General features: G+C 44.7%; 2 protein-coding genes across 2 annotated transcripts in view; one reads left to right on the forward strand and one right to left on the reverse strand.

The window, feature by feature from the left end:
• Positions 1-3564: 3564 nt before the first annotated feature.
• PRICKLE1 (prickle planar cell polarity protein 1) lies at positions 3565-13008 on the forward strand. Its single transcript, XM_084279306.1, has 7 exons — positions 3565-3687; positions 5927-6040; positions 6867-7004; positions 7467-7670; positions 8223-8409; positions 8572-9435; positions 10747-13008. The coding sequence occupies exons 1-7, from the start codon at positions 3568-3570 to the stop codon at positions 11601-11603; spliced, it is 2484 nt and encodes an 827-aa protein (XP_084135432.1). The 5' UTR covers positions 3565-3567; the 3' UTR covers positions 11604-13008.
• A 4503-nt stretch (positions 13009-17511) lies between these two features.
• The window catches only part of PPHLN1 (periphilin 1), an 82982-nt gene continuing 82293 nt past the window's right edge, over positions 17512-18200 (reverse strand). Inside the window, exon 10 of the mRNA XM_084274981.1 lies at positions 17512-18104. Within this exon, the coding sequence (XP_084131107.1) occupies positions 17895-18104 (210 nt within the window). The 3' untranslated portion in view covers positions 17512-17894. The remainder of the gene's footprint in view (positions 18105-18200) is intronic.

Here is an 18200-nt window from a genome sequence, read left to right on the forward strand (position 1 = left end):
TGTTTTGTAGCTGTCATGGTGGGAGTAGAAAGACCACCTTTCTGCTAATCCCTCGGAAAGCATTTATTTTTTCAGCTGTTGTTTATATTCATTTGAATCCTCCTTAGGATGTAATCATTTTAAACAGATCACTTTGAAGGATGAGTGCGGTTTGCTGGGGGGGGGGCGGGGAGGAAGAACCCTGTCGTTTTAAAATGCAAACCAAATTACGCCTGAGCAGGGAAGGAAGGAGAACTCCTAAACAAGCAGTTGCTAAAATAGTTCAGCAGGTAGCCTGCTGTTAAGCCGGGCTGGTTTAGAAACCTCGACTCCCAGGGGCAGCGCGGTATTTGTGACATGGGCACGTTGATGTATGGTGGGGCTGTCAGTCATTTTATAGCCGGCTTAGCCCTATGGTAGCCTCTTTCTTCTGAAGGGAAGGCTGTCCTTTGAGCCATCTCGGTTCATTGAGATTTACGGACCTGGCTTCAAACATTTCCAATTGCTTTATCTGGGGAGGAGCAGCCAGACTGTAAAGTTGCATTTTACAGTTGGAGGTGAGGTGTATTCTTCCTTTGTTCCCCGCCAGCCCTACTTTAAACCTGCCCTGTGTCTCAGGGAGAATGGGCCTGTGGTTGTCTCTTGCTGGAGCTGGGGCGCGTGCTGTCTGAAATGGATGGGTCAAAGGTGACCCGGGCAGGATCAGTCTCCATGGAAAAGCAGCGTGGTCTCTCTCTCCTACCAATGCCTTTGTCTTCCTTTGGAATTAGGCAGTGCTCCTGCACTTACAGACCTTTGCTGTCCTTGAAATCCCAGCACTACCTTGGGACTACTGTTTTCTTGCCAGTAGAAGTAGCGTGTAGCCTTTGTGTTCAACCATCCTCCGAAAAGCTTGTGTCTTCCTGCCTTCAGATTTTGGTTTGTTCTCATGTCTTTCAAGGAAAGAAAGTAAATGGGAGAAGTTAGGCTTTGATCTTCAGGGGAGAGGTTTTTGAACAATCAATATGAAGCAATAACTCAATTACCTGTGAGAGTTGGGTGTCTGTGAAGGAGCCGGGGGTACGCCCTGCTTGAGTGCCTGGGGACTGCCAGAGCTGAACCTGTCTCTTTGCCTAAATTACATTTCAGATCGCCTTCCTGTGGTGCAGTTGAGGTCAGGCTGCCTGACGAAAGGTTGGCAAAGACAACCTAGTCACCTAGTGACTCCTTCTAGTGCTGAGTTATTGGGCGGGAGTCAGTTCTTGAACAGTTTGACCAACACACGTTCTCATGTTGCAATGCCCTAAGAATTGGAAATGCCAGTGTAGGTGTCAGTGAGCAGCACCTTATTGCAAGCCAGGTACTGGCACGTTATTGTAAACCAGCTATCTGCCTCTTTCTGAAGGGAAAACGTGAAACAGTTGATCTGCTGCTAGGGTCATCTTGGAAGGACTTGGACTTCTCAATGACACTCATAGTGATTTAATACTTAAGAATTATTTGGGTACAGATGACGCAGGATGCAAGCTGCCCACCAGAGCATCCGACTGCAACAGTGAGCACTGTTGCCTTTTTTTTGGTAGAGTGATTTCATAATTTTGTCACAGGTTTCCTCTGTCCCTCCTTCCTTGCACCCCAGTTTCTGTACAAAACCATACCCAATGCCTGACTTCATTTACACTAGTATGTGGAGAGGGGAAATAGTTTTGTATCACTTTTCTTTCTGAAGGAAACTAATTCAAGGGAGTTAGCATGTGTCAGAATGTCTGTCTTTCAATTTTAAATATATAGGATTGAGCTTTCAGGATTTTGTTTGGTTTTACTTGCCTTCCTTGACAGAGATTGCGATATGGTGATGCTAAACTCAGAAGCTAATCTTCAGTTGTATAACTGGAGTAAGAATTCAGAAACTTGCCTGACGAGCTTCCAGGCTTTGTAGGAAGAGCTTGTGCTCAAAGGGGAGGTTGGCAGGTTTGCTTGCCCCATCAAATATGAAATCAATCTTTTATTGCAGTGCAGCTATGTATTGGTATCTTAGCAGTGCACCAAAAGTGCACTCCTATGTTCTCAAACTGGACGTTTTTGGAGTAGAGTTAACAAATGAGTTAATATTTTTGAGTGCTAGCTCAGTGGAAGAGTGAAGTAGTCCCATCTCTCCTTACTGGGTGTGGGAACGTACAGAAAACAAGGGTAGATAGACTCTGTAATACTGAGTATCATCATTTCTCTGAGTTTGTAACTTTGGATGCATGTGGCCAAGTTCTATGGAGCTGGCTTAGGTTTACGTACTGAATCCTGGCATTAAACCAGTGCCTCACACTTGAAGGAGGAGAAATGCCTGTTGAGTAACAAGCAAGATACTTGGCTACATGGCCTTAAACTTTTCTTCCACCTGTGATCTAGCAGCAACTGCTTTTCTCTAATATGGCGGTGATGAGACTGGAAATACAATGTGGGACCCACCAGAAGTTGTTTAGATTGCGCTCCCCTTTAGGCTCACCAGCAACATTCTATGTCAAGGAAAATAAGATACGTTACAGCTCAGATCTAGCACTGACAAATTGCACCTGTGTTTCAATGAATAGGTGAAAAGATTGCCTAAAACAGGAGAGGCACAGCCTAGGTGTAATGTTGTGCTGTCCAAGGAAGCATGTTTCTAACCCCAGTGGTCGGGATACCTGTCATGGTCCCATACATCCTCTCTGCTTTTTGGTTATTTGTATTTCACTGAAATTCCTGGTCTGAATTTCCTACAAACTTCTGCTAGAATTAATGTAAGACACTCATCTTGATAAGCTTTTTACTGTAGAACACTGTGGCTGTTGCTGAGAGCTGCCTCTGCCAGTTGTGACTCAAAATAATCCCACTAATATTAAGCTTTGCAGGTTTCATGAATCAACAGAAGCATCTCCCTGTAGGGTTTTAAATTAACAGAACAATCATGATGTATTTTACAGAGCCTAATCTGGCATAATTGGGTTTCAGATACTTAACTGGACCAACACCCTTCCGCTCTGGTACAGCTAAGACAGAGTTCTCAGAGGAATCCAGCAGACGCTCGCTGCTCTGTGCCTACCTTGGGAAAAACAGGATGCTACTTGCACAACCATCCTTCCCCAGCAATTTCTTTAGCTTTTGACAAGCAGCTGTCACGTCTTTTGTGTTACTGGATTGGTGGTAGTGATGACTTCAGGAAGAGCTTGTGCCATTCCTTTTATTAATTTCTGCTCAGTCAGTCTTTCCTAGATACACCTACACACCACACAGCATGCAGACGTGTAAAAGGTGAGAGGTGCTAATACTGAAAGACACTGTGGTGGCCAAACCTGATACTGTGTGTCTAGTTTTCTTTTTCATGAATGCTTTTATAACTCTTCTAAGCACTTTCCAGTTACTTGTACTGTAACTTGTACTTGAGTTGTAATGATGCTTCAGTCATCAATTGTTCTGGGCAACACAAGGAATACTAAACTGTTGTAAGATCATTACGCTGATAATTAGTTGTTGCATGTTCAAATTTATTAAAGCTCATTTAATCTCCTCCTCCAGATCAATTGCTTGATGAGCCGCAGCTGAAATATTTCACGCTTCACACTTAAGCCATTGGAGATGGAGCCCAAAGCCAACAATCTTGTTTTCGGGTGTCAGCGAAGCTCAACGTCTGACGATGACTCTGGCTGTGCCTTGGAAGAGTATGCCTGGGTCCCCCCAGGCCTCAGACCAGAGCAGGTACCGATTGTGCTTCTGCATTTTTAAAAGAACCCTTGTAAGGACTGTCTGAGGGAGTGACATGCTGCCTCTACAAGTCTAATTGAATTCTTATATCGTATAAAACTTAATTTAATCTAGAACTCTTCACTTCTTATTTTGTTTCCTGTTCCATTGGGGTTGTGTTTAGATCCTCAACACCAAGGAGTTGTATGTTCCAAAAAAAAAGTTCCAGTCAGGAATTTTCAGTAAATATGTGCCAGAGAGGTTATGTGTTGTCAGGTCTAAAAGCAGCATAGAAATGTCCTTTCTATTTGAGATAAGGTATTGGGTTAAATTAAAGCTTGTGGCATTGTGCTACTCGGCCAGTACCTCACTGCACTTGCAAGACTTTAAATAGTTAGGCATTTGGCATCTAGAACTTGTATGTTCCTACAGCACACGTAAATGGAAGCGTTCTGTCACTGTGACAAGTAGTAATGTATTTTACACTTGTTTAAACAGTTATATGTCGGGATTTCTCATGTACAACCTCTGGAGCTGACACTAGTGGGTTTGTTGGGCTGTTCCTCCCCCTCTCTCCCCTTTATCTTTTATAACATGGTGGCACTGGAAATAAAAGTTAAATTATTGATGAGCAAGTTGCTACAGGAGATCAAAGCGAGCCTCTCACAATATTCATTTACTTGATGATATTACAGCTGTGCTGAAGCTGCATACAGGGTAATACCCAGGACTCAGACTTGAGTGGTGCATGGGTAGAGAGGCTTTGTGATGTTTGTTACTGGAGGCAGAGCGACTCCCCTTCTGCTGCCAACCTAACGCAGTCAGTAGTTAATAAAGGCACAGAAGATGTCTCCTTTTTGCTGTGCACAGTTTTTCTTAATCATGAAGTCAGCAGGAATGGCAAATAACGGGCTATTTTTAGGGAAACTTTTTATCACTTACTTAAGCATATATGAGAATCCTGATGAATCAGACCTTAAGGCAAACGGCGAGCTAACGTTCTGCCAGAACAACTGAGTGCCCTAACATATCCCCATAACCCAGCTAGCTCAAACTCACTAAAGTTTGGGTTTGCTTTTTTCTTTCCCCCCACTTTTGAGAACAGTGCAATAAACTTGAGAAAAGGGCATAAAGTAAAGCTTTGTTTCTTACCACATTTCGTTATCTTCTGCAGCTTCTTGAAATACAGACAGTAGTAAGTGGGCTTACAGGAGACTTCTGATGTTTAAATTTTTGGTTAAATGAAGACCATGAAAACAAATGTCTTGTACAACCTTTCCCACGTAATTTTGATTGCTTCCTGAGTCGAGTGACTGATTACTGCTTCTTTTTCATCTGTCTTGCACAGTAATAAGCAGTTGACCTGAGCATTATTTAAATCTGGATGGCAAGTAATATTTTTGCCAATAGTCTGCTCTTATTTACAGCCCCAGGCCTCGTGACAAGCTGGAAACTGCATAGGAAAAACAATAAATCTGTAGCTGTTCCACAAAAATATTTTTTGCCATTGGGCTTTGTCATAGTGCTCATTACAGCTTTCCTGTCATAATTTTCTCCTGAAAAAAAAAGAATAAAGAAAAAGGGAAGATTGATAGTTGTGCACACCTAATATTGATTTCTTTATCAAAAACACGCAGCCCCTGAAAATTTTGTAGTTCATTTGCATCTGATTGAAGTGTGGCTGGACCCAGCCTCCTCCCAAGGGAAGGACGTTTCCACTTTCTTACCAAAGCCCACATGGAAGCAATGAAAGCTGATGCTTTGGGTGAACCTGATCAGCAGGAGGCTAGAAAACAGCTTTTTTCTCAACAATGTGTAAAATGCAGAGAAGAAATTAAATTTGTTTATACAGTGGCTGTTTTCTGGAAAGCCTCATGCCCTGTGTGGTAAATTGCAGAGGGAAGCTTGGAATTTCCATGGGGGTTGTCGACCAGCCCTGAAGGGGGTGGGAATAAATGAGAACATTAAATGTGCATAATTTATGGTACCCCCTTCCCTAATTGTCACTGCAAATTGCATTCCAGAAAAGCAATTCAGCAGCTGGGTGCTAGTTTTATCAGAGACAATTCAGGTTTGCTGAGCTGGTTCATCTGGGTCTCGTATTTTCAGCACGAACACTGTCATGGGTCTAATGTAGCATAACCTTCTTCCTGGGTAAATGAGACCTGAGGTAAAACAGTCGCTGAAGGACACTTGCAGGGCTTGGGTGATGTGTGTCCCTCAGTCTGAACTCTCTGCCTTCCCTCACGGTCAGGTCCAGCTGTATTTCGCCTGCTTGCCAGAGGAGAAGGTCCCTTACGTTAACAGCCCTGGAGAGAAACACCGAATTAAACAACTTCTCTATCAGCTGCCACCCCACGATAACGAGGTAAATACAGAATACAGGATGTGCTGTCAGGGCTGCCATCTCCCTGGCAGCTTTTACGTGGAGAATTGCCTACCTGTGTATTTATGGCACGCCTAAACCGTGGCCTGCAGTGGCATCTGACCTATGGAGCAGCACGGTGTGTACACTGAGCCTATTGTTTAGCTGTCCGGTGGGCTTGTGTGCAGATAAGAGCTGTCTGGAAGGACACTGCCTTTGCTTGTTAGGGAGGCTGGTGTCACGGCAATAAACTTAACACAAGTTGGGTTTATAGTGTTTGCAGCCACCCACCAATTACCAGGAACCTACAAATTCCTGGAATTGCATTGTAGGGCACAAAAAGGATGCTTTGTGGTAGTAAACGGTTTGCATCTCAGATATGCAGTGTAATTTGGAGTAGAAGTGGAAATAACAAACAAGCTCTTTGTAAGGAAAAGGGGCGGGGGTGTCAATACTCAAGATCTTGTGTATAACCGCCCTACTTAGTCGCGGACACTTAACCATAAATCTAAAGGACAATGTTGTGGCTGATTTCGGTTCCTTCCATTATTTTAGAACAGCAGCAGTTTTGGGTTTGGCTTTTTTTTTAATCTTACTTCTTGCCTAGACAACCTCGGTGTAGTGTGGTGGGGTTTTTATTTCCTGTGATGCAAAAATCATCTGTGTTAGTTTTATATTACGCTGTTATGACTGCAGAGAAGGCAAGTGGGGCAAGTTTATTGCTGATTGCCAGGGTGCCTGATGAATGTCTTTCCTACGGGCACTTACTAATCTGTTAACTTCAAAAGCTCAGGATTTAAAATCAGTTCTCCTGCGTTTTCACTGGCAGGTGAGATACTGCCAGTCTTTGACTGAAGAAGAAAAGAAGGAACTGCAGATGTTCAGTTCTCAGCGCAAAAAGGAGGCGCTCGGCCGAGGCACTATTAAACTACTCTCAAGAGCAGTGATGCACGCAGTCTGTGAACAGGTAATGCTACTGACCCCACCAGCAGATTGAATAATGTAGAACTGTAGCATATTGGCATTATGTGTGAGCTTATCTGTCTCTGGGTCTGAACACCAAAAAAAAAGGGCGGGGTTTTGAAACTGCATGTAAATAGTGCTTGCTTAAGCAAAACACAACCTTTGATGCTAGAAATAAACTGAATCTTTGATAAATTTTCTACTAAAAAAAGAACAGCCCTGTTGCTGACTCATACTAAAGTAAGAAAGAGTCATGCTTAAAAACATTATGTATAAAATAAACTTCTATTCACAAAAGTTTTGTTGATGCACAGAGTTCATCTCAACCAAAGTTGAGAATATTTTTTCCCCTCTTGTCCAAATTTTGGAATAAAACCTGTGTGCTGGGTTTGGTGGCTTAGCTTAAATGCCAGAAGCCTGGCAGTTTGGAATGGGAGGTGTGTTCACGGTCTGGTTTTGTTCCTAGTGCGGTACAAAAGTAAATGGCGGCGAAGTTGCAGTTTTTGCCTCAAGAGCTGGGCCTGGAGTGTGCTGGCATCCCTCCTGTTTTGTGTGCTTCACCTGTAACGAGCTGCTCGTTGACCTCATCTACTTCTACCAAGATGGGAAAATTCACTGTGGCAGACACCATGCTGAGCTGCTCAAACCTCGGTGTTCGGCTTGCGATGAGGTAAATGATTCACACTTCACGGCCTGTCCGCACAGCTGCTGTCATCGGGTTAACAGACTGCATCACTCACCTGGGCTGTTACCAACTTCACATACGTTCCCTTAAGGACTCTGGCCCATGAAGGTGTTTGAAACTGAGGAGTACTGAAGCTCTTGGCAAACTGGCAATGCTATGAGCAGTGTGATGGTATTTAGAAAGCACGTACCTGTTTGCATTTAGAATCAAATCTTGTAGACTGAATTAGAAAAAGGATCTGTACAAATACACCAAAGCATCATCCCAATGGCAGCTTTTTCAATTGTTGAGTTCTTGTGTTCTTGTTTAGGTCTTTGCCTTAAAAAGTATGGGTTTTCTTAGTCACTTGAAGGAAAGACTAGAATGCCACAGTTGCTACAGGAGATTGTTGTCACTACCTTTGTATTCAAAAGGCAGCTAAATAAAAAAATAATATTTCACGTGTGTCCTGCACAAATAGGGTGTTTTCCTTGCCCTGAGTCTCAGGGTGAGGTTTTGGCCACATCACCAAAATGTTTCCTTTTTATCTGTGAAAAGATCATTTTTGCCGATGAGTGTACGGAAGCCGAGGGTCGCCACTGGCACATGAAGCACTTCTGTTGCCTCGAGTGTGAGACAATCCTGGGTGGACAGAGATACATCATGAAGGATGGGCGACCATTCTGCTGTAATTGCTTCGAATCTCTTTATGCAGAATACTGTGAGACCTGTGGGGAACACATTGGTAAGTATGTCCTTTTCAAGTTTTAAGCTTATAACTTAAGGGAAAGCCATCTTGCGAAATCATTTCACATTCTAGAAACATGGATTGTGCAAGAGTTTGGGGGTTTTTTTAATTATTTTTTTTTATGAGAAACCCAAAGCATTGCCCTTTCTCCCATTCTAGGTGTTGACCATGCTCAGATGACCTATGATGGACAGCACTGGCATGCCACAGAGACTTGCTTTTCTTGTGCTCAGTGCAAGACCTCTTTGCTTGGCTGCCCTTTCCTCCCAAAGCAAGGGCAGATTTACTGCTCCAAAACCTGCAGCTTGGGAGAGGATGTTCATGCCTCCGACTCTTCTGACTCTGCGTTCCAGTCCGCTCGGTCCAGAGATTCCCGGAGGAGCGTTCGGATGGGCAAGAGCAGCCGGTCAGCCGACCAGTGCCGGCAGTCTCTCCTCCTGTCACCCGCCCTCAACTACAAATTTCCAGGCCTTTCTGGCAATGCTGATGACACCCTTTCTCGTAAGCTGGATGACTTAAGCCTTTCAAGGGAAGAGGCAGGCTTTGTCAACGAAGACTTCTGGAAAGGAAGAGTAGAGCAAGAAATGCCTGAAGACCCTGAAGAATGGGCTGAGCACGAAGACTACATGACTCAACTTCTTCTGAAGTTTGGTGATAAAAGTCTCTTCCAGCAGCCCGCTGAAGTAGACATTAGGTCAAGTGAACACTGGATTTCTGATAGCATGGTCAAGAGCAAGTTGGACTTGAAAAAAACCAATCCAAGCCTAGCAAGTAAGAAGTATCAGTCAGACATGTACTGGGCCCAGTCACAAGATGGTTTGGGTGACTCTGCATACGGCAGCCACCCAGGCCCTGCTAGCAGCAGGAAAATCCAGGAGCTAGACATGGAACACGGGGCCTCAGGATACAAACATGACCAAACACCGTGGTATGGAGGTTCACTTGAATGTCTCTCTGACCTGAAACAGCAAGAACAAAGTGTTCGAGACTCGATGGATTCTTTGGCTTTGTCTAATATAACAGGTAACAGGGGGCAAAAAGGAATGGGTTTGATGGGGAGGCCAACCAAAGCACTGTGTGCTGGTGTGTTTTGAACTAAGTTTTGCTATCTCTGATTTCTACAAAGCTCTGGTAGCAGGGGATGCATGTGAAGTGGGCAACAGATTTTATAAAGCCCATATTCTTCCACAAGATGCATTCCTGCTACCTAAATTCCATTTAAATTCTTCTCCTTTCATTTTGATTTCTCTTATTTAAAATAAAATCCATAAAGTAAGGACAGCCTTGCAGTATGGATTTGTTACAGACAAACCACCGCTTTAAGCAAATGAAGATTTACTTCTCCCATACCTTAAGTACAAGAAGTTGCATTATATACTGGGGTAATAGTAAAGATAATCTGCAAAACACTTGAGGTAATTTCCTGATTTGCTTGTAAAAATATGTAGAAAATCTGAAAGGATGGTAACTTGCTTAGCCTTGGGAAATGAGGTTTATGAGATTATCTTTCTTCATTGACTAAAGAGAAACCGATAATCCACTTCTGTGAGCCTCCTTGTCAAACGTGATTGAAATTAGCCAGAGGGATAAAGTGATATGTGAGAAAGTGTGTGTGTGTGTGTGTGTGTGTTGTCCTGTCCTCTTCTCTGTTCCTTCCCCTCTGCAATCAGAAACATTGCAGCTACTTTTGTAGCTCAGTCCCAAACAAAAGCTGCATCACCCAAGCAGTAACGAAGGAACTGAGGAGGGGAGCTTGGTTCAGGGGGCACAGGAGGAAGAAGAACTAGAGGTGTTGCATGTGGGAACATCACAGGGCAGGTGTGGGAATGAAGGGTCAGTGGACAGGACCTGGAGTAAATCAGGCCAGTTTACTGCTGATGATTTTTGGAGGGTAAGGATCCTTCTTTGCGAGGCAGGAAGCCTGGCTTTCCTGTAGCAACAGCTGGAATGCTGAATGCAGCGACAGTGGAAACATTAAATATTTTAGCCTTCAAAGTGTAAAGCATGGACTGCAGAGTGATTTAAGTCATTCTTCTTTCTTAGTGGCTTAACTGTATGCGTGTTGAGCTGTTTAAAATTTTTAAACTCATTAAAAATTAAACTACTTCTGCTCTCGATGTTCTAATGTTAGCTAATTCTTTGGCAGTCTGAGCTGATACATACATGTTTTAAGTCAACAAAGCTTATTCTTCTGTGAAGCTAGTCCTTTTGGTGGTAGCTCCAAAAAACCACAAGTTCTGCTTTACTGAAATGTTTAATGTTTTTTTGCAATACTTCTCTTTTCCATGGTCTCCTCTCATTTTCCTTTTCTTCCTTTCTCCACTCCCACCACAGGAGCTTCAATGGATGGGGAAGGCAAGCCACGGCCATCTCTCTACTCCTTGCAAACTTTCCAAGAGCTGGAGGTAGAGGACTGTGAGAAAATGAGCAATATGGGAACTCTGAATTCATCAATGCTCCACCGGAGCACAGAGTCCTTGAAGAGTCTGAGCTCTGAGTTGTGTCAGGAGAAGGTCTTGCCAGAGGAGAAGCCAGTGCACATGCCTGTATTGAGAAGATCTAAGTCCCAGTCCAGACCACAGCAAGTGAAGTTTTCAGATGATGTTATTGATAATGGAAGTTATGAGAATGTTGAGATCCGCCAGCCTCCCATGAGCGAAAGGACTCGTAGGCGCGTTTACCATTTTGAGGAGCGGGGAAATCGTCCTTCCCATCACCGCAGAAGAAGCAGGAAGTCTCGTTCCGATAATGCACTTAACTTGGCTGCAGAAAGAAGGTGCTCTCCAAGAGAGAGATTTCGTTACTACTCCCCTCAGGATCACGAGAAGTTTATCCAGAACAGGAGCTCGCGTGAGATCCGGGCGTATATTCAGAACGCGGAGCTGTATGGGCAGTACCCCCACACCAGGTCCGATTACGCACTGAGGAACCAGGTGGTTGATAAGTTTTTTGGATTGTATGGTGAGGAAGACGACTCCTGGTGTTCGACTTCATCTTCATCATCCGATTCTGAAGAGGAAGGATATTTTCTAGGACAGCCAATTCCACAGCCACGATCACTGAGATATCCATACTATACAGATGACCTCTCCGGTCCAACTACTGCGCTATCTAGTTCTCAGTTTGGACAAAGGACAACCAAATCAAAGAAGAAGAGGGGACACAAAGGAAAAAATTGCATCATTTCCTGAGAAATTTGCTTTACCAGTTGGGGAGACCAATCAGCTCCGTAGCTACAGTTCGAACCACATGTTTTTATATTAATAATTGTACTTAGGCGAGTTGCTGAGGTTCTTAACGCTTTGCCAGTGTAAATGATAACCCTGCCAGAGTTTACATTGTACAAGTAACACTGAGAAATGTCACCATGCCAAACGATGATCTGCTCAGTTTCCATGTTACGTTTCAGCTGTCAAAATACTGTTAACTGCAGCTCTCCATACAGACTTTTTTTTTTTTTGGTAGACATTTTTGCTCGCTGTTCACCTGTGTTGAATTATCTGGGAGAGGGGATGCAACAGAGATCAATTTAAAAACAGTAATAATTAAAAAGTCATCAGTCCCGGGCGGTAGCTGCAGCCACCCAGGGTGATCTTTGACTCTTCCCTCTCACTGGCACGAAAAAGAAGGCTCTATACTGTGCCCCTCCTTCATTGATGCAGCTCGCTCCTCCTCCTTCCAGTTTCCCTACAAAAAACTGGAAAGTGTTTTTTTTTTTTTTTTTATTTGGGGAAAATGCTCCTTCTCCAAAGAGGCCACTGCTAAGGAGGCAGAAAATCAGAAGCGAGATGCTTGATGTACCCTAAAGCAGCAGTGGATGGTTTGTGTGTTTAACTCTCACAGTATTCCCTATATTTTTTTAGTTTTTTAAAGAAGTCCACCCCCCTGCAAGGGGTGGGGGTGGGGGTTTTGGTGCCTGTTTAAAGGAAGATCCTAACACAGCTGCAGGAACTGGACTTAGCTGCCAATGAGTGGTGGTGGCGTCTACCCTGTGCCCCCTACTCCCCAGCAGCGAGCAAGAGAGAGAGAGGTACAACTGCTGGAGTCCTTTGCTTGGGCATGTCACCCCATTTAAGTCAATGAATCTACTTACGTAAGAAATACTTTCATAAGGGCTTAAAGGATTAGGCTCCAGAGCTGTGTCTTTTCAAATGCATTATCCAGGTTTTAAAATGTATTAGCTGCAATTCTAAGTCAAAAAACCCATTGATATTTATAATGTAGTATTTCCTAGGCTTAAAAAGGTATTCATAATTTAACAGTGCAAATACTAATGTACATATTGTACAGTTAAGATTTTAAAAGCTGAATATTTTTATATCCCTGAAAGAAGTTTGTTACGATACCAAACTAGATTTGTTAGGGGTTCAACAGCAGCGTTACGGATGAGCTATTGCTTGTGTTTTAGTCAGGGGTTTTGAGTTGAAAAATACTGAGAAATGTTTAGTGCAAAACAGCTTAATTTTTGTCTACTAGGTATCAGAAGCTCTGTATGCATGGTGGGGCTATGTAAATACTCTCTGAACTACGGCCCTCTTAATCTTGCAAGTTGTTATTTATGGGTCAAGCAAAAATGTAAACTATATAAATGTAAAAACCACACGAGCCTGGAATATATCAGTACAACAAATATGCAACTCCTGTGGATGTGGTTTCTTTTGTTCTTCCCATTGTTCCCCCTCCTGTCTTAAAAATGGGGTTCTGAAACCTGCCCGCACGGGGGGAAAGAGTGATGCTGGGTGGTGCTAGAAGGCAAGCTGGCCAAAGCTGTGAGGGTAGCCGGTGTCACCTCAAAAGCCGACTTGAACTCATACATGGAGCAGGACATCATTTGAGGTTATAACAAACTTCCCATGTTTTAAAGGAAGGGCAGAAATCTGTCACCTGACTGGCACAGTGGTGCCCACCTGTTCAGAAGGTAAATGCTGAAGCCCTCGGCTTTCCGACCACCCAGAGGAAGGTAATGACTGAAGTAACACATGCTTCCTACCAGAACAGCCTGGCACATTGAACTAAAGCCTGTCCAAGCTTGAGGATGGAGAATTTTTGGAGTAAAAGCAGCTAGAAGTAAGGGATGGAACGGACGGGTGGGTATTGGCTCACGCCAAAGACAACAAAGCTCTTGCTAAGGCTAAATCAAGCCAGCAGTTACTTGTTTGTGTTTTTTGGGGTAAAATAAGCAAAAGCTCCTTTACTCCCAGAGGTGGTATTCACCATATAAGTCACTTTTCTAGTACAAACAAGTCTTGTGTGCATGAAAGCCGATCAAAGGGGTATCGGGCTACATCGCATGAGCCAATGGGCGGCTTGTGGGCCGCTTCCAGCTGGCGGGCTGCCGTGGTGCCTTAGCCAGCAGTTGCTTTCCTTAGCAGCCCAACGCCTGTGCTTTGGAGTATTCCAACAACCACAGTGCCAGGACTTGAGGACGAGTCGCTGACTTGCTCAACCAGCGATTGGCACCTTCCACTCTTACCTGCCTTTCCAAATACGGGGACCCAGGAGATCTCTGAGGTGCAACGTTCTGGCTGCTGAGTCCTTTTTGGAGCAAGTGCCTGTCTCATGGAGAAACATCTCCACCAGTAGTTCTGATCTTGTGCTATATATACTCTGAGCTGCAGCACAGCACTCCCCCAAAGTGTCTTGTGGAGTTACTGATGATGGAAGTTCTCCACAGATTATTTGTTCCTTCTTATTAGCTACTCTTCAGCAAAGTGTGTCATGTCAGAGTTGTTCACATCACAAAATGAACGAGCTGAAAGATGTATCTATCTCTTCCCCTGGCCTTACATGTAACCCAGGGATAGCGTAGGGCTAAAGGTGTCATTGCTGGGGCTCTGTGAGCTCTGCTCCCGCTGGGGCTCTGGGCACTTCACCGTGAGTGACGTAAATAATGGCACTTTCCTGCCTCTGTCCTCAATTTTTATACTGCTATTTTTCAGCTGGAAGCCCTGGCAGAGGGTAGGGGCCTTTCCTTGTCCCTCATTAAAACACCCGAGAGGCACGTTTGTCTGCAAGGGGGTAATAAACCTCCTGTGCATCGTGCTGCTCTCCAGCAGAACAGCAGCAATCCTTCCAGCCCCAGGCAGGCGCTCTGGCCTGTCTTCCCTCAAGAGCAGACAGCTGAGGCAGGAACAATGCCTCTGGGAACAGCGGGAGCAGCGTGCCCATGGTGGTGCCTTCCAGTGGCAAAGCAGCCTGTTTGGAGCTTGTTCTGATACCTCATGCTCCAGGGGGAGGCATACACATCTCTCATACCTTTGCTGGGCTGCAGGACCACAGGTAATTAAGAGGTAAGCCCTTCAGAAAGCTTTGGGCTTCTAAGAGACAGTCACATCAGTGGAAGAATAACAGGTCCTTGTAAGCACAGTTAACAAAGGAGGGGGCTGACTCGTGTTTATGTCCACTTCAAAAATGACTAAGATGGCTGTACAACTTTGGCTAGCTTTTTCCAGTGTGACATGAACGATTTCACAGAATCACAGACTGGCTTGGGCTGGAAGGGACCTCAAAGACCATCTAGTACCAACCTCCCTGCACTGAGCAGGGACACCTTCCACTAGACCAGGTTGTCCAAAGCCCCATCCAACCTGACCTTGAACGCTCATACTTTATTTTTTTTGATAAATTTATGATAATTTTTTATGATAAATTTATATATATATACACACATATGTAAAGGTGGAAGATTGAATTAAAGAGAATGGTACATCATGTCCACCACCACCACAAGGCCCCTGCAGTCACCAAAGCTGTAAATTCTGGTTTGTGACATTGGAAGCGGCACCTATATTCGAAGTGGAGCTCATACCGCAGTAGGCACCTAAACATCACACAGCTCACTCCCTGCTCAGGGAAACAGGGGAGAGAATCAGGGGGATAAAAGTGAGAACATTTGTGGGTTGAGATAAAGGCAGTTTAATAGGTAAAGCAAAACAAAACAAAACAATAAACAAAATCCCAAGTGATACAAAAAACCCGCGGTTGCTCTCCACCAGCCAACCGCTACCCCTGAGCAAGGGCACGTGCCCTCACAGTTTTATTGCTGAGCATGACATCATATGGCATGGGCTATCCCTTTGGTCAGTTGGGGTCAGCTGTCCCCACTGTGTCCCCTCTCAATTCCTTGTGCACCCCCAGCCCACTTGCTGGTGGGGTGGGGTGAGGAGCAGAACAGGCCTTGGCTCTGTGTAAGCCCTGCTCAGCAGTGATGAAAACATCTCTGCGTTACCAGCGCTGTTTCCAGCACAAATCCAAACCACAGCCCCACACCAGCTGCTGTGAAGAAAATTAACCCTGCCCCAGCCAAAGCCAGCACGGCCTTCATGGCAGTGGGACATACTAGGGCAACACATTATCCTCACCCAAAGGTGGGACCTTGCACAGAAACCGGGGTCTTGAGGAACAGCACCCCCTTGGCTCCTTTCATACCCGCAGTGGTTTGCACCCCAACTGCGCACGTTGCCACTCAAAGCCGCCAACTCACCTGGCGTGGCTACAGATGAGCTCAGGACAGCTCCAGCCTCCTTTCTTTTCCCTTTTTATTCTTTTAAGGAGACCTGCAGGTTAATGAGTGCCAGAAGTGACTTTTCAGGAGCTCTTAAGGCGATGAAGAAAAACTCCTCCAGCACAATATCTGGTTCTTTCCACCAACGCTCTTCCTACCCCTTTCCAGGAGGCCCATCCGGGCTGCCCACGCGAGCAAGGACGGTGTTTTTACACCGACATGAAATAAACCCAAAGTATACACTTGTTTCTACAGGAACCACGATTTAAAGTCATGTTTCTTGCTTAAGATGGATATAATATTGCACTGACATCGACAGACAGCACACCTCACAACAGGCTAAATGTGAACATTATGTTATTAATACAAGTATTAAATCCACGTATCAAACGGAAACCAGTTACCCATCACGTGGGAAGGTGAATTGAAACCTTTCACAGAAATAGCACCTAGAAAAGAATTACAAATGCTCCTCAGTCCATCAGTAAAATTTAATTCAATTTTTAGAAAGCCAGCTTAAGTTAAGGCCAGCCTGATGAGCTTTTTGACCTGTTAGTTTATCTAAAAAATCCCCACGAATATCAGCTGTGGGGTCAGGCCAAAGGGTTGTAGGAAATGGGGTTACATCAGGCTGGCAGCCAGTCACCAGTGGGCTCCCCAAGGCCCAGTGTTCTGTAATGGTTCTGTAACTGGTACAGACACAGGAGCCAAAGGTACTTTAGGTAAGTTTGCCAATGCTGCTAAACTAGGAGGAGCTGTGGACTCCTCGAAGGGAGGGTAGAGAGGCCTTACAGATACCTGGGCAGACAAAGGAGCGGGGAAACCTTCAACTGTATGAAACGTAACAAGTGCCAGATCCTCCACCCAGGCTGGGGGGTGCCTGGTTGTACCTTCAAATTGGTGGACAAGAAGCTGGAGAGCAGCCCCACAGAAAGAGATCTGGGGGGGCTGGGTTGGAGACAAGTTGGATATGAGTCAACAAGGTGCCGTGGCAGCCAGAAGTGCCAACTGTGTCCTGTGGCGCATCAAGCACAGCATCACTGGCCAGCGGAGGGAGGTTCTTCACCAAGAGGGTGGTTGGTTGCTGGAAGAGGATCCCCAGGGCAGGGGGTCACAGCCCTAAGCCTGTCAGAGTTCAAGGAGCATCTGGACAATGGTTTGAGTCTTACGGTTTACTTTTAGGTGTTCCTGTGAGGAGGAGGGAGTTGGACTCTATCCCTGTGGGTCCCTTTCAACTCCAGATATCCCAGGACTGTAAGCTTCAGTTGTGCTTGAAAAACACTTGAAAAATCAGATACTTTTGTGACAGTAAATTTAATCAATTAATTTCTAACGAAGGAGACTCCTAACAAATGAGGCGTTTGCAGAACCTGCCATCGGAACAAAACCTCAGCACTTCTATCAAGCAGTTAGAAGCTGCTCTGGCAGTCAGGGAACAGAGATAACCCCTGGTGTCACTGTATAGAAGGAAGCAGAAGGTTAGAATTAAATGATATAATAAATAATTTCCATCATAGCTGTGACCAGTTGTCCAAGTCTCCCCCTTCCTCCCCATGGGGACATGAAAAGAAGACATATTTCTACACAAGTTTGGGAATGAAGAAATGCTTCTTGTTATTTTAATAAAAAAAGACACTGTTTGAAGTTACACTTGAAAACATCAAAACAGAGATGTACGTACATCGGGCCGACCGGTTCTTCCTAGGTAACCGTGGAAAGGTTTCAAAAATAATTCTTAGTCACTTTACAGAGAACATCCTTTCAAAGGAACACGTGCCAGCAAGGACAGGGAGGAAGAATACACTTGTGGAGAGCACAGTGAACACGCGAGTCACCTGAGCTGCTAGGGAGGAGCGCAGGGCTCAGGGGTTCAGCTCTCCAGCAAACATCTCGACCTTCCCTGTGAGGAAGCAGATTTGAATTATGTGTTATGGCATACACAGCGCAGGGGGTCTAAAAGCACAGGGGGGTTTTGTCCTTAGTATGAGGCCTCTTTGTAGGATTCTGATAGGTCTTGATTGGCAGCATCGTACTGGGCAATGAAATGTTTGAGTTCTTCAATGCACCGCTCCCCTATTTCATGCAAGTTCTGCCTCAGGGCAAACTGAATGGACTTCTCTAATGATGGATCTTTATCGATTAGCATCTTCACTACCATGCCAAAGGTTTCACAGTCTTGTCTGTAGACCTAGAAACAACACAGTTTAGAAAACAATTAAACACAAGGCACTTGCCATTGGCATAGCAACAGCCCTCACTGAGTCAGGCACTACTGCAGAGCCAA

Source organism: Gallinula chloropus, assembly GCF_964237585.1.
Source record: "Gallinula chloropus genome assembly, chromosome: 1".
Lineage (NCBI taxonomy): Eukaryota > Metazoa > Chordata > Aves > Gruiformes > Rallidae > Gallinula > Gallinula chloropus.